This window comes from Phaethon lepturus, unplaced genomic scaffold (genome assembly GCF_000687285.1).
Source record: "Phaethon lepturus isolate BGI_N335 unplaced genomic scaffold, ASM68728v1 scaffold23208, whole genome shotgun sequence".
NCBI lineage: Eukaryota > Metazoa > Chordata > Aves > Phaethontiformes > Phaethontidae > Phaethon > Phaethon lepturus.
The window spans coordinates 1-14,213 of record NW_010560040.1 but is presented as its reverse complement, the minus strand read 5'-3'; the positions used below and the strand labels follow the sequence as shown (position 1 = coordinate 14,213).

General features: G+C 36.7%; 1 protein-coding gene across 1 annotated transcript; it reads right to left on the bottom strand.

The window, feature by feature from the left end:
* Positions 1-610: 610 nt before the first annotated feature.
* PLRG1 (pleiotropic regulator 1) lies at positions 611-12,605 on the bottom strand (the record flags this gene model as incomplete). The annotated part of the gene is made up of 14 exons (XM_010293558.1): positions 611-1,038; positions 1,520-1,713; positions 2,746-2,885; positions 4,397-4,505; positions 5,064-5,166; positions 5,682-5,783; positions 5,902-6,051; positions 6,389-6,481; positions 8,537-8,638; positions 8,840-8,930; positions 9,350-9,443; positions 11,024-11,077; positions 12,126-12,268; positions 12,499-12,605. Coding segments are annotated over 14 exons (1,542 nt in total), but the record flags the coding sequence as incomplete, so codon positions are not given.
* Between the last annotated feature and the right edge of the window lie 1,608 nt (positions 12,606-14,213).

Genomic DNA, 14,213 nt, shown 5'->3' with positions numbered 1-14,213 from the left:
TACTGCTTGTTATGTGACTGTTTGTAAACACAATGAAAGATTTGCCCCTTCAGAAGTACAAATTATCTTTCAGTAGTATTTTTTTATTTATTTTAAATTCCTTCATAAGACACAGGGCAGACAGCAACATGTAAAATTAAGGCTAGAATGACTTAAGAACTTTTCCCCTTACCGCTCAGTTTTAAAAGTTTGCTGTACTCTAATGTCATATATGCTTTGGATAACTGGAAAAAAACAAACAGGTGATTCACAAAGAAAGTCAACTGGTCCTAACCCATTAGTGACTGTGAACAATATGATTTGACAGTGGTCCTTGCTATAGAAGTTCCATTCTGAAATGAAATGAGTGAAGATAAGTAGTTGCATATGAAAGTTTTCCTATGGAAATGAACACTTTGAAGATCCATTTCATTCAATAACACAGCACTGTCAATGCTCAGTGGCTGTGTTTATAAAGCAAACTATGTTGTTGTTATATTGTCCTGCTTCTTTCTTGATTACTCTATTACTCTGTAATTTATTATACATGCTGTTCCATTTATATGCCTAGCATATGTACAGTAAACAATACTGGTCTAAAAATCTAAAAGTGTCACTCAAGAAATTTTGAGTAGATGGCTTCTAGGCATAAAATGGCAATTAACTTTTGGAGTCAAGCAAGGGACTTTCAGAAAACCTGGCTCATCAGAATATTTTTAGACTTACACTCAACAGATTCATATAAAAAAGTGACCACCTGCACATCTATCCTTTTCATGAACTATACATGCTCCACCGAGAAAGTTAACAGCTGCAACTGGTTTGCTGGGATCACATCAAAAAAAGACAAAAGGAAAGAGAAATAAAATTTATTATAAAACATGTTGAAATAGCAATGACTTCGCTGACTTCCTGCTCTGCTGTTCTAGGCAGAACAAAATGTGACTGAATGGTTTCAGGAAAGCCAAAACAAAACTACAGCATAAGTATGTTGCCACACTAAAATCGCTTTCTCTTGATAATTTCTGGTTTCCAGCTGACAGGATGAGTTTCTTCAGTCTAAAGGGAAAAAACAAAAATATCGTAAGTATTATTTTTAACTTGAAATTCACCTGTAATTAGGGTTTAGTTTAAAATATTAATGACTAATCTAGATCACATAGAGAAGTACAATAAACCTTAAAAATTTAATCTTTTTGCTAATTCCCGTGTTTTAATGAATACAACCACACCTAGTACCCTACTGGCTTCAAAACACAATGTACATTACTATTGTATTAAGATTTCTACAAACAGTATCACAAAGGACTTTCGCAGAAGAGTTAATAGACACAAGACTTAATCGCGCTATAGCATGTAGTAAGAAATAAGGAGTGCAGAAACTAGATGCTGTCGTCTTAACATCACTACATACAAATTGCTTTCAAACATTAATAAAATGGATTACACAAGCCTGTGCATATCCCTTACTGATATGTATAACATTTGTTTGAAATCTGTTGATTTCATGAAAATACATTTAAAGGACACTTTGACATACCGCAGTATCATCTTCTTTGTATACTTTTATGGTTTTATCAGCTTCAGCAGTTAGCAATCTGCTTTCTGACTGATCAAAAACACAAGCAAATATTCCTGATTCACTGTCCAAAGAGCCTGGCTGTACAGCTGCATGTACTCTCTGGAAGTTGTATCCAGTTCTCCAGTCCCAAAGATGCATAGTACCATTATCAGCTAAAACAGACAAACATATTTAGTATTTTAACCAATTAATTTCTATCTATTTTCTAAAAACGGTATCATGAACAACTACTTAATACATCAGGAATACACCAGCTATAACATTCATGTAGAAGAGCTCAGTACACCCTACAAGGTTTCCTATTTTCTACTGGTTTCCTTCTTGGTTAAGAAAGGCTGATCTTGAAAGAAGGCTGATGGAAGCTTCCTCAGAATTTCATCCAGTTTTGCATCAGATAACCCAGAGAGATGATACACTACATCACAAAGCAATTGCAGCAAGTTGCTTTGGAAGGAAAGCAAGTACTGGCAATCTGAATATTAAGCTCCTCTGTGCAGTACCTCCACTAAAGTTGAACAAAGAGGTACCATCCTGTCAAACAGATGACAGATTAAGGAATCTGTAATGGGACATAGGCTTAATGTTTGCAGAAGTTCTATTTCAAATACAGTTTAAACCACTGCCAGTATTACTGCTAGAGGCATCAGCTACAGGGTATTCACAGCAATCGCAACTCTGCATTCAGAAGGATGCTCTCAAAGCAATTTTTCAGTTACAAAAAACAAGCCCCTCTCAAAGCATTATCTAGCCAGAACAGATCTACTAAAAATTTCTCCACAGCTGCTAGCTAGACAAGAAATCCAGATGTTTTGAGAAGGGTGCTTCTACATTAAAATACTCTAAGGTAATCTCAACCTCTTTTAATTCAGAAGTCTCCCAGGCAGCTTCCAAATTCCACACCACTCCCGAGGGGACGCTAATGATTCTGACATAGAAGATGGACTCCAGAGCCCGAAGCCTCTTCCCTGCAGCACATTAAAAGTCCTTTCAAACACATTTTTGTGCATGCTGCTCAGTAACATCCAAGAAAATAAAAGTGTCCCTACTCATTATGAAATGAAGTTGTATGGTGTAGCAGGCTTACAGGCTCAGATAAAGGAGTGCTCATCTCTGTCTAAGGACCTCCAGCCACGTACGCATGGGGGAGCAGAGACGGAAATATGAACATGTATTTCTCATTTTACCTCCTGAGACCAGAACACCATCAGAATTTACAGCCAGTGTGTTGATAATAGCATTGTGACCAGAGAGGTTCTGAATGAAATTTCCATCTGGGAATTTCCACTGTTTAATATTATCTGGAGAACCAGATGCAAATGTGTAACTGAAAGAAAATAAGCACAGTATATTGAAGTTAAAAATAGCTGTTGGGATAGCAAACATTCTTCATTGAAACTACTGTTAAATGCTAGTTGCAAAGTTACTTAACACCAAAACTGCTTTTCTGACATTTTTACTTTGCATAAAACGAAGCAATGAAGTCATGAATTACCTATCTGTTTCCTTTCTGTTCCATAGACTACCTAAACTTTATAAATCCTACACCATATAGGATGTTAATACACAAACAAACATTAAAAATGCACTTGAAGTTATTGTCAGCTGTTATTCTGGCAAATTTTCAGGTATAAGGGCATCATCAGCAAAGGCATCAGGAAAAAAAACAAAACCAAAACAAACCACCAGTATCGGCTAGCTACAGAACCAAGGATAAAGCACGGCAAAAAAGTGAACTAAGATAGATAATTTGTTTTACTGAGTTACCCTAAAATAATCAATTCCCTCATTTTAACATGTGGAAGCAGTTAACAAGGTTATTTGGGCAGTGCATACAAAGGCCTGTAGGAATATTTTCAGTTACCACAACATCTAAATGAATTGCTGTCTATTTAATAGTTTCTTCAATAACAAAATAAGTTATTAGAAAAAATACTGGAATATTAAAAAAATATAGAAGTACTGAAATATAAAAAATACTAGGCTGATAGTTGCTACTGCTTGATAAAAAACAGTTCAAGATATTTTTCAGAGGTATGATTGATTAATCTGAAACCACTTTTTTGGCAGAATATAAGTAAAACTAAGGTTTTTTTCTGCTATAGCTAACAGGCACAGCATGAGATTTTTATAATTTTTCAGACACGTGGATTGGATCTGATTCAGATCAAAGATTCTGAATGTCTGCAATGACAGAATTTCATTTTAAAATATTGAAGGTGCAGAAGCACTGCAGTTATGTGAACTCTTTTTTTCCATTGTTTTAATGGGAATTTATCTGAACAGCCAACTGTTGATACACCAAAATACAGTACCTAAATTCAGAGTACTGTACACCTGCTTCAAAGATGAAATACCCACAAGAAGTTTCTTTTTATGGTCAGTTATATTGAAATGTCTTGTGCAGTGAACCACATATTTAAAAAAAAAATCCTTTTGTATTAATTGCTGTCTCCATTAGCAGAAAGCGAAGTAGTTTTGTAAAATGGCATATGTGTAAATAATGCTATCAAACATTCAGTCACATATTTATTATTAGCCTTACAAGCCCAGTGTCACTGGTTTCTCAAGGACTGCATCAAAGGCACATACATAAGAAATTCTGTGGGATATAGGACATTCTCAGTATTGCTAATGTACAACAGTGCCAATACTTGCAGAGCACCATCAGTGTAGTAAAGGTATTTGCGAACTGACATGTACATTTTTACAGCATTCTAAGCTCATTAAGTTTTCACATTATTACGCCCTACCATTCTAAATCATCACTCACATTGGCTTTCTGTCACCACCCAATGTTATGAACTGTGAAAGTGTAGAAGAACGAGGAAAACTTACTGTCTTGGATGTAGCACTACTGCTCTTACAGATTTCTTGTGATTTGTTAAGGTAACACGAGTTTTTCCTGCCACTAAATCCCAGAGCCGTATGGTAGTATCATGACTGCCTACAATGAAAAGACAATAAAAAACTGTAGAAACTATCATATTGATTCTATCATCATTATTATTTTGATAAGGCAGCCAAAACTTTGTATGTGAAAGACAAAAATGTTATGCTTGTTACGAAAATATGGTACTAATGTCACCTCAGACAAGAAAGATGCTAGGTTGTAACAGTCTTTTTATGCAGTTTGAAAGTCAAGAAGAACTAACTAGTTACACAGCAAAGCTAGATTTTGACATAATGGGAAAGATGATAAACTTTAACCATGGTACTGGACACTTCTTAGCTGAATTGGAGAGAACTATGAAATATCACAGAAAACGCAAGTCTCAATACATATCACAACAAAGAAAAACATTCAAAAATGCATAGCTATATTTACTTAAACGTATCATTAATAGTATGAAATAACCATTGAATGGTCCATTTTCAACAGAAAATTAATAAAATAAATTGAGTAAATTAACAAATATATTATGAACATCACATAATTACAGAAAAAATACATTCATGATTATGTTTTTCAGCCATGTTACTTGTGAAACCATGCCCACTATACCTGTTATAATTTGTGGTTCTGCAGCTTGGCACTTCACTGTTGCTACTGCATTTGTGTGTCCCGATAGTGTGTGCACACTGGCTTTTGTTCTCACATCCCAAATCTATGAATTCACAGTAAATAAATCACAGAGGTCAATCAACAGGTGCATATTCAATGTATTTAGGCACTGCCATTGACTACATGAATTCCTTGCCATAGTTCTACAGATTAAACAATGGTATCGAGGTTGTACTTTTCATCCAACAATTCATCACACAACTGCCTCAGCTGGCAAATTTCAAGGGGAGCAGGGAGCCTGCCACTGAATTGCTAGACATACAGATAACAAAGTCACCATAAAACCGTACCATCTTCTAAATACTAAGCGATCCTATATATACATTTATGTAGTCTACCTACTAATTAAGAAATAAAACATTCTCCTGAAGTGACAATGCGTTTTTGTGTATTCAGGCTTCAGTTTTATCCATAATGGAAGACAAAGCTAACATAAATCATGTTAGTATTTTCATCTTGATTCGTGTTATCCTTTGTTAAGTATTCACTTTTACAAATAGAAGATGTTGAAACACACTGATATATCAAAATGTTAAAATGTAACATTGCTATACTTACTCGTGCTGTTGAATCTCTGCTACATGTTACAAGTACATCTATTGTTGGATGCAAGTCTAAACCATAGACAGCACTTAGATGACCATGGTAATGTCTGATAACCTAGATGAATGAAAAATGTACACACGCTTTAACTGGACATTTGAAAGAACATTCTAAATGCTTTGATTTTTATTTTCACCACCACCAATTATTTCCAACTAAAGAAGCTACCACTTACCTTATTGTATTCAAGATCCCAGCATTTCACTTGTTTGTCTTCTCCACAAGAAAAAAGGTATGGACTTCTTGCACTTACTATCACGCCTCGTACAGTACTGATGTGTCCCGTCAAAGACAATTTCAATTTGCCACTAGCAAGGTCCCAAATCTGCATCAAAATAGGTATTTTGAAGTAAACAGGTAAGAGCTACATGGTGACAGGCTGGGTTAACAGCCCAGATGTAATTGATCCTGCTGCATTTTAAGTTAAAAATTACAATAACAAACATTCGCTGTTCAGCTACTACCATGTAATAAATGAAATCTCAAGAAGTAATACTCCACAAATCCTTTATGACTAAGTAATAAAAGAAAAAAGTGTTCTGCAGATCATTATTCTGCAAGTAGTAACCAAGAAATTGTTTCCAAGGACTGAAGACTTTTTTTAAATAAGGAGGAAAAAAACCACCCCCAAACTTTGTCAGTGATTTCTTCCAACCTCTTACCTTTATAGTTCTGTCAGCAGAGCCAGTAACAAACCACTGATTTCCTGGTTCCACTGCAATACATCTCACCCACCCCAGGTGACCACTGATAACCTTTAGAAAAAACAAAAATTTTTCTAAGTCAGAAATAACACACATATACCTGTCATTATAATTTTCATTCTCCAACATAGGAATTTATTAGTATTCACCAAGAAATGCATACGCCCCAAAGAGGTCAAATGTGAAATTAGATCTGAAGAGAGCTTGATTTCTACTTTAGTTAAATAAAAGACTACTAGAAATTCATGTCATACACCAGACTGGGGGAACTTGCAGTACAGAAAGACCCTGCTCCTACAAGCAACTTTTTCAAATCCTTTGAGGGTCCATAACACTGTAGCCCAACACTCGAGGCTTTGCCAAGACTGTGTTTAAGCACAAGTTCCTTTTGCTGCTGTTGGAAACTTTCTGGTAACAAAATACTGGAGATGGATCTCACAAGAAAAGCTCTACCAATACGTGGCTTGCTTACAGCAGCCTTTCTGTTTCTCTGAAGTCAGACAGCTAAAATCAAAACCCATAGCTGTTTTCACTGGATGTCATCCTTCCTGTACTGTCATACAGCTCATTTCAAAAAACCCAGAACATGCCAAAAATTCTTAGGCAGAAATAAGGCAGAAATACTTTGGAAAGCTAGAGTGAATTCTTCTGACTAGATGAGACCACAGCCACATACATTTGAGATAGCTGTCTACATTTCTTCATAGTCTAGGAATAGAAACAGGCACTTCCAGGGCAGAAATCTAAGAAATAAATTATCTGACCTATTTTAACTCCCCATCTTCCACAAATTACTTCAAAACAAGGAAGACCAGTTAAAATGTAGATCTTAAACAACAGATAGGATGAAACCCACATTTGGTGTTCCAGCTATGCTTCTACTTCTGGGTTGCTTAAACAAGCTTTCATCCTGTTGAGCAAGGAATTTGATAGCAAGCCTCCACTAAAATGTAGAATTAGTACAGTGACTTGAATTTTATTTACATTCTCTCTCTCTCTGAAAAGAAAGTGCTCCTAACAAGTAGTAATTTTTCATTTGTTTACTTTAAATCTCTCATGGGTTTATTTTAGTGCCATTTTTCTCAAATTACATTTCCCTTCATTTTTATATAGGGCACATACCTAATACTGCTGTATTTAGAAAGCATACATATTCCTTTAAGCTCAAGTGTTTTTCAGAAAACTACTTTTTTAAGATTAGACTTAAGATGTATGACTAATACAGCATTCAGGACTCTTCAGAAGACCTAAATGCCTACATAAGGTGCTGTATTTAGATGAATAGTGCTAAAATAATATAATTCTGATACTAGAGCATGAGATCTTTAAATACCAGGAAAGCCTGACACTCCTAAAGTAATATTCACCCTTTCTCAGACAAAATACGAAATTGTTTAAGTTTCATAGTAAGGATCAGCTCCTTAGGACAAAAAAAAGTACACATTCAGACAGATGCACCTGAAAAGTCAGAGATCTGAACCAATACATCTGCTTAGAGATTTTCCCCTCAACTCAGCTACCCTGCCATGCTCATCACCAAAATGTTTAAAGATTATATGAGATTACAAGTCAAGATTACAAGTCAAGCAATCTAAAGTGCAGAGATCATTTGTAATTAAAATATTGAGGGTTTTTTCCCCCATTTTCATAGCAAGTAAAAGAATTCTGTCTGATTCAAACAGTGACTGCCTTTAAGTGTTTTTGGAGACAATTTCATTACGTAATTTCATTACATTAACATTGCTAGAGTATTTCTTTAACATGTTACTATTTTCAAATTTTGCACCTTTTCTTTGCCAAAGAATCTGACTAGTAACGAAAAAACAAACTCTTTAATGAATTTATCATGCTACAGCTAAATCTACATAAACTAAAGGGTAAAGTTAATAACATTCACAAAATAAGTTGCTAAATAGAATGAAAAACATTTGTAATCCAATCTCCTAGTTATTTAAGGAGTGTACGTATACAACTTAGTTGTGATCGCTTCTCATTTGATTTCATTTTTGTGAATGAGAAGCAAAAATTATGCTTTGAGGTCTATATAGAAAATAAAATATTAATTTACTTTCATATGCCTGTTTATGTCGTACATTTGTAACTTACTCTGTACAGTTTCCAAGGTGGATGCCACTGAGGTTTGGGCATGGTTGGAGCCTTCTTTGGCATTAGTGCTGAATTTTTGTTTCCACCAGCTTCCACCATGGCCTGTAAGTTAAAAGGAAGGTTACTCTTATGCTTTACAACTTACCTCTTTGCCTAAAACCTAAAGCCTTCTCACTCCAACATCTCAACACTGATTAAACTTAGGTAGTCAGGAGATCTCCATACAACACACAAATGAACCCAGAAGTTCGCCAATCTGGTGATCACTACGCACTTTTCACATCAGATGAGCAACAAACTCACCACAGACATCCCAGGAGGCTGCGAACGCTCAGATATTCCAGCATGCCTGTAAATATCACCCACTCCAGCAGCTGTCCGATTTGAATCCAGCCTAGGTTGAATGAAAACAGTTGATGGATTGAAATCAACTTTGTCTTTTGCTAAGTAAGATAAAAGGTATCACAGGGCTGCAACCAGTCGAGTGCTGCACACCTCCAAGGATAGAGACTCCACAACCTCTCTGGGCAACCTGTTCCATTGCCTGACAAAGACACCCACAAAGAAAGCCCCACTTTTTCCTCTTGTATCAAAATGGAACTTCCCTTGTTCTAACTTCTGCCCATTGCCTCTCATGACATCCAAGGAAAAAAAAAAAGTGTACAGAAAAATGAGGCCTGGTCACACTAAAAGTAGTTTCTTTAAATATCTTATAAATTAGAATACTCAAAGTAGCTCTTATCCTGACTTCTGTCTTTTGCCTTGAAGCTCCCATAGATTACAAAACTGTTAATGAAGTTAACACAGCAGTACCTGGACTGAGAAGCAGGAAGTGCTACAGCTAAGGACTGTGCTGCAGATTCACTAGGCATCCTCTGGACCTTAGTATCTGCTGTCAGAGCCACACCTTGAAAAATGTAACACAGCAAAAGCAAAGACAACTCTATTAAAATGAAAATACAGAAAAGTATATTATACAAACACATGTACACACATACACCTGCAAACAAGGGCTTGTCATACCCCTGTAATATTAAATCCCATCATTCAAGGACATTATTTTTCAGTGTGTCAAGCCTACTACAATTTTTATTTTGGCCCAAATACTTTCCATCTTGCTTCTACTACATACGTAGGTACACAATTTCAAGAGCAGAAAACGGTACGATTCTGTCATTAGAAACAAAAAAGCCTAGCTAGGAGCAGCATCCATCTTTTTATCTAGCTCCAACTACTATGGGAATCCAATCACCACAAAAATAAACATGATCTCAAGAAGCATTTGCAAGCTTCGGTCCTTTAGTGCAGTTTATTATGCCAACCTATATGGGGGTTGACATCATGCATTGATGCCAGAACTACAACTTATAATTTATAACCTCATCCTAAGAACAGCAGATAACTTTTTTTAAAAGATTTAAAACCTCTTTGCAAAGTGTAGTTTTGGTGCAGACTGGTGAATTTATTCCACTCCCATTTCACTATTTCTTTTCCTAACCAAAGTTCTGGCAGCTGACAACAGAGACAATAATTGGGTGAGACGCCCAGGTTAAAACAAGAAACATCAATGAAAAATCTAATTTTTAACCATGACATATGTGATACTATTAAAGAACACTGAACTTGAGGAAACCTCTGTAAGCAAGTCTTGTCCACACAGTCAGTCAACTATGCATGGTTTTTTAATGGCTGAGGGTCCACTGAACACTTACATTTGTTAGTTTACAAATCAAGCCACAACACATTTCCCACCATACTTGCAATAAACTTAAGCACTAACAGTACAATATCAACAGCTAAAACTAAACTGCTACAAGAAGAGAGCATCTGATCAGTAACAGTGACAATTAGGAATGGCCAATGTAACAACACAGAAACATAACCCTTCCAAGCACAGACAAAACCAAATGACACTAAAATTATTAGACCCTAATGTCTCTTTCTCAGAGCAAGGTGGTGATACCTGCACCTTTCTGGTCTGGTGATGAAAAGCAGGATACATTCCCTCTTTTCTTTCAACTTCCTTCTAGCTGGAACCTCCCCCTCCTTGTTCACAACAAAATTCTAAGAGCAGCTCTGCCACAACAGTGAAGGCACCAGGGATCTGTGGGTCTCAGCAAGCTCTCCAAGAGAAAGGGGACAACAATATCAGAGAGGGGATTCCTAAAACATTTTTGTGATGATTTTACCATGGGAGGTGAAATGTCATAGAAATGAATGACCACTTCACAGCAAGCTCACATCCACTGAGGCTTACGAGAAGACACTTGCATCTGTACCTAAATCTTTCTCCTACCTCCTATCCCAGAACATTTATGAGCCACAAAACTCTCTGCATCAGTACTGTGAAAGACTTCAATGGCATTTCCCACTCCTATCAACTACGGTTCTACGGCAACAGGAAGCCTGCTTCTGCTAGGATGGAGGATGCTTAGTTCTTACAGGAAGGCAAAAATCCCAGGCAAACACTCACAGAATTTTACTTACCAGGACCAGGTGGGTATGGATGCGTACCAGTGATCAAATACTCAAGTTCTTGTCCTAAAGAGCAACAAAACGTGAGTTAATGATTACATTTTATACTGCACTGCAAATGATGCACTCAAACAGGAAATACAGGAAAACAGAGCGGGTCATACATAGAAGTGATTGCTGGTTTCTCCTGCTAATCCATAACACCCAGGCATTTCTCATTTTCATTAATTTCATTTGTTCTGGTTACCTCAGTTTTCTAAAACTCAAGAGTAAAATAACTTTTTTTTAAATGGTGATGCCACTTGCCACTCTCTCTCAAGAGAGAACCCTTCATACTGCCAAAGATGCCTTCTGAGGTAGATATCATGGAAAAGGATTCAACTACACAAATAGCATGGGTGTCTGAAACCTAAGCTAGTCAAGATTAGCTTGTATGGGGAAAGACTAGATTGTTTGGGGTATCAGAAAAGAAAAAGGTTCTTTTCTGAAAAAAAATTTAATTATCTCTCAACGTCTTTTACTCTCAGAATACTTCGAAATAAAGTACCTTGGAAAAAAAACCCTTAACTAAAATAAGATGGTATTTGACATTCTTTAGAAGTTTCTGTATGGGATCTACCTAATACATACATGCTTCATACATAACCAAATATACATTGAAAAAATCCTGACTTAAAATAAAGAGTTTTCTGGTTTAATAGTTGCACAGCTAAAGTAAGTCTGAAAAAATTCTATGAACCATAAAAAAATACAGAACAACAAAAGAGCATGTCCTTGAGCATCATGAACTTGTAAAAAGAAATACTTTACTGATCTTTCTCTTTCTAACACCTAAGTACAGCACAAACTACTGTGACTATAAAAATTACTCGTTTACTAATGGGTTACTATAAAAAAATACACAGCATCCTTCTATTCCTTTGTTAAAACAAACTTCTTCCTCATTCTGAATCACTTACCTCCTGTGAATCCTAGCAAGAAAAATACCAAACAATGAAAAAATGCTATTTTGATTTCCATCTTTATCTCCAATGGATTAATACTGGACTGCATTCTTCAGATTTTACATCGGTGACACTGTCACAGAAGAAAGGACAAATAAAAGCAAACTAACCTTGATTTCCAGAATACTGTTTGTGTCCATAAGGATCCCCAGTGTTTGGGCCTCCTTTCTCTCTCAAGTTTTCTTTAAGAGTAGGCATGTGTAACACTGAGCCGTACTCTGTACGCAGCTTGACTGCCATCTTTACTTTGTGACTGTTGGAAGAGTAAAGCATAATACTGATTAAACTCCAATTTCTGAATTGTTATTAAGTTTTGAAATACTTCAGAGAAGGTTTTATACAACTTACTTCACAATTCTAGTATTTTTTCTTCCCTCAAGACTATGCTGTTAACTCCACAGAAACTTCTGACTTGGATGGAGATATCATAACATAATTTAAAACTTTGAGGCATACCAGTAATTCACTGATTGCAATACTTACCTGTCTTCATCTAATGGGATGGGCTTGGCATTATCAGCTACAAACATATCATGGGTTCTTTTCAAAGATCTGAACACAAGTGTGTGCACAGAATGCTTTTGGACTTCCTAAAATTAAAAAAAAAAAGAATATTTTAATACCTTTGGACATAACTAAATGAAAAATTGAAAATGGAAACATAAATTGAACTGAATAGCAATTTCAGACTTCAGTATTGTTAGATGATACAGCATTACTTAGTTCACAGAAAACACCACTCTTCTTGGAAACTAAAGAATTAAGTTTCTCTGTTAATTGTTTTAATTGGGTGTTTACTCAAAATAACACTTCCTTTTTTGGAAACTGCCAAGACTTTGAAAGGCAAGCCAAAAACTTTGATCAGACTTTCTGCTCTGGCATCTACATGACAAATCCATGAGCGTGCAAGCTTTTTCCCTCAATGCTTTCCAGTTCTGTTTTCATAGGTAGGCAATAAAGTAACCAATTCTGACAACATTCCCGTAAATTCTATTTCACTATCACCATAAAAAGAGAGCAATCATCAGTTTCTGTGCACAGCATCACTCTATGTAAGCACAGCACAGTTTGCTGAGAAAAAACTTGGGATCAAACCTGACCAAAGTTGTTTTCCTTTTATAATTTTTGTTACTAAAATGAAAACATACTTAAAATCTTATTCAGGAACTAACAAGCAGCATTTAAAAGCTACTAATTCAAATGGAGTATTTGCTTATCAACAGCACAGTTCATTTTTTTATTAATATTTGCCTCTCAATGGCCAAAAAAGGTCATTAGAAATCTCAGCCTGCTTGCTTAGGTACAAAACCGAACTCTCTGTATGCCTGTATTAGTTCTGTACGTCATACAGTGACAACAAACTGGAAGCTACATTAATAACTTTTGGCACTGGATATCACTTAGCTGCCCAGTCTCCAAGATTCATTACACAGATGCTTTCCCTGTTAAGCTCTTTGCAGGTTCTGTTTTCTTGCCCTGGAAGCTGTCTACTCACTGACACATTCTGCAATGGGTGTCACCTCCCAACTCAATAACACCTACACAAAGTTTTTTTGCTCTAGCTTAGTGAGCTCCTGCAAGCTCCAGGTATTAAGTGAACACATCACCAGTGTTTGGAATTGGGTTGGGAATTTCATACAACTGGAGAAAGAAATAAGAATTACAGTAGTGAATTACCGTTCAACAACAGCAGCTGTCAAAATCACCACACAAGCAGTAGATAACACAATGCCTCCCCAATAGGGAAGAAGCATCTACAAGTATTTTTGACAGAGACACCACTCCGTAAAAAAAGTTAGTAGTGTTACAATGCAGTCTTTGCATCTTCTTCCGTGCTCCTGACAACACCTGCTTTTAGAATTGCACGATATTCACCCCACAGCAACTATTTCACGGCCTATAAAATCGGCGGCCTTCTCCCCAGCTTTACTTCTAAGCCCTCACGAAAAAGCTACCCTTTTCGTGACCAGCTGACAAAGCCAGTAAGTCACCGGGGACTGGGCTTCACAGCATCACCTCCCCAGCACCAATTCCGTGTCCGGCGTAAGTCTGGCAAAGCAGAACCGCCGCCTGCTGCTTGCTCCTGCCCCGGGCCCGGGGCCGGGCCCGCACAGCGGCCCCCGTGAGGCAAGGGGCCACAGCCCTCAGACCAGCGAGAAACACCCCTCTCGCTTCCTACGGGCAGCTCGCTGGCCGCC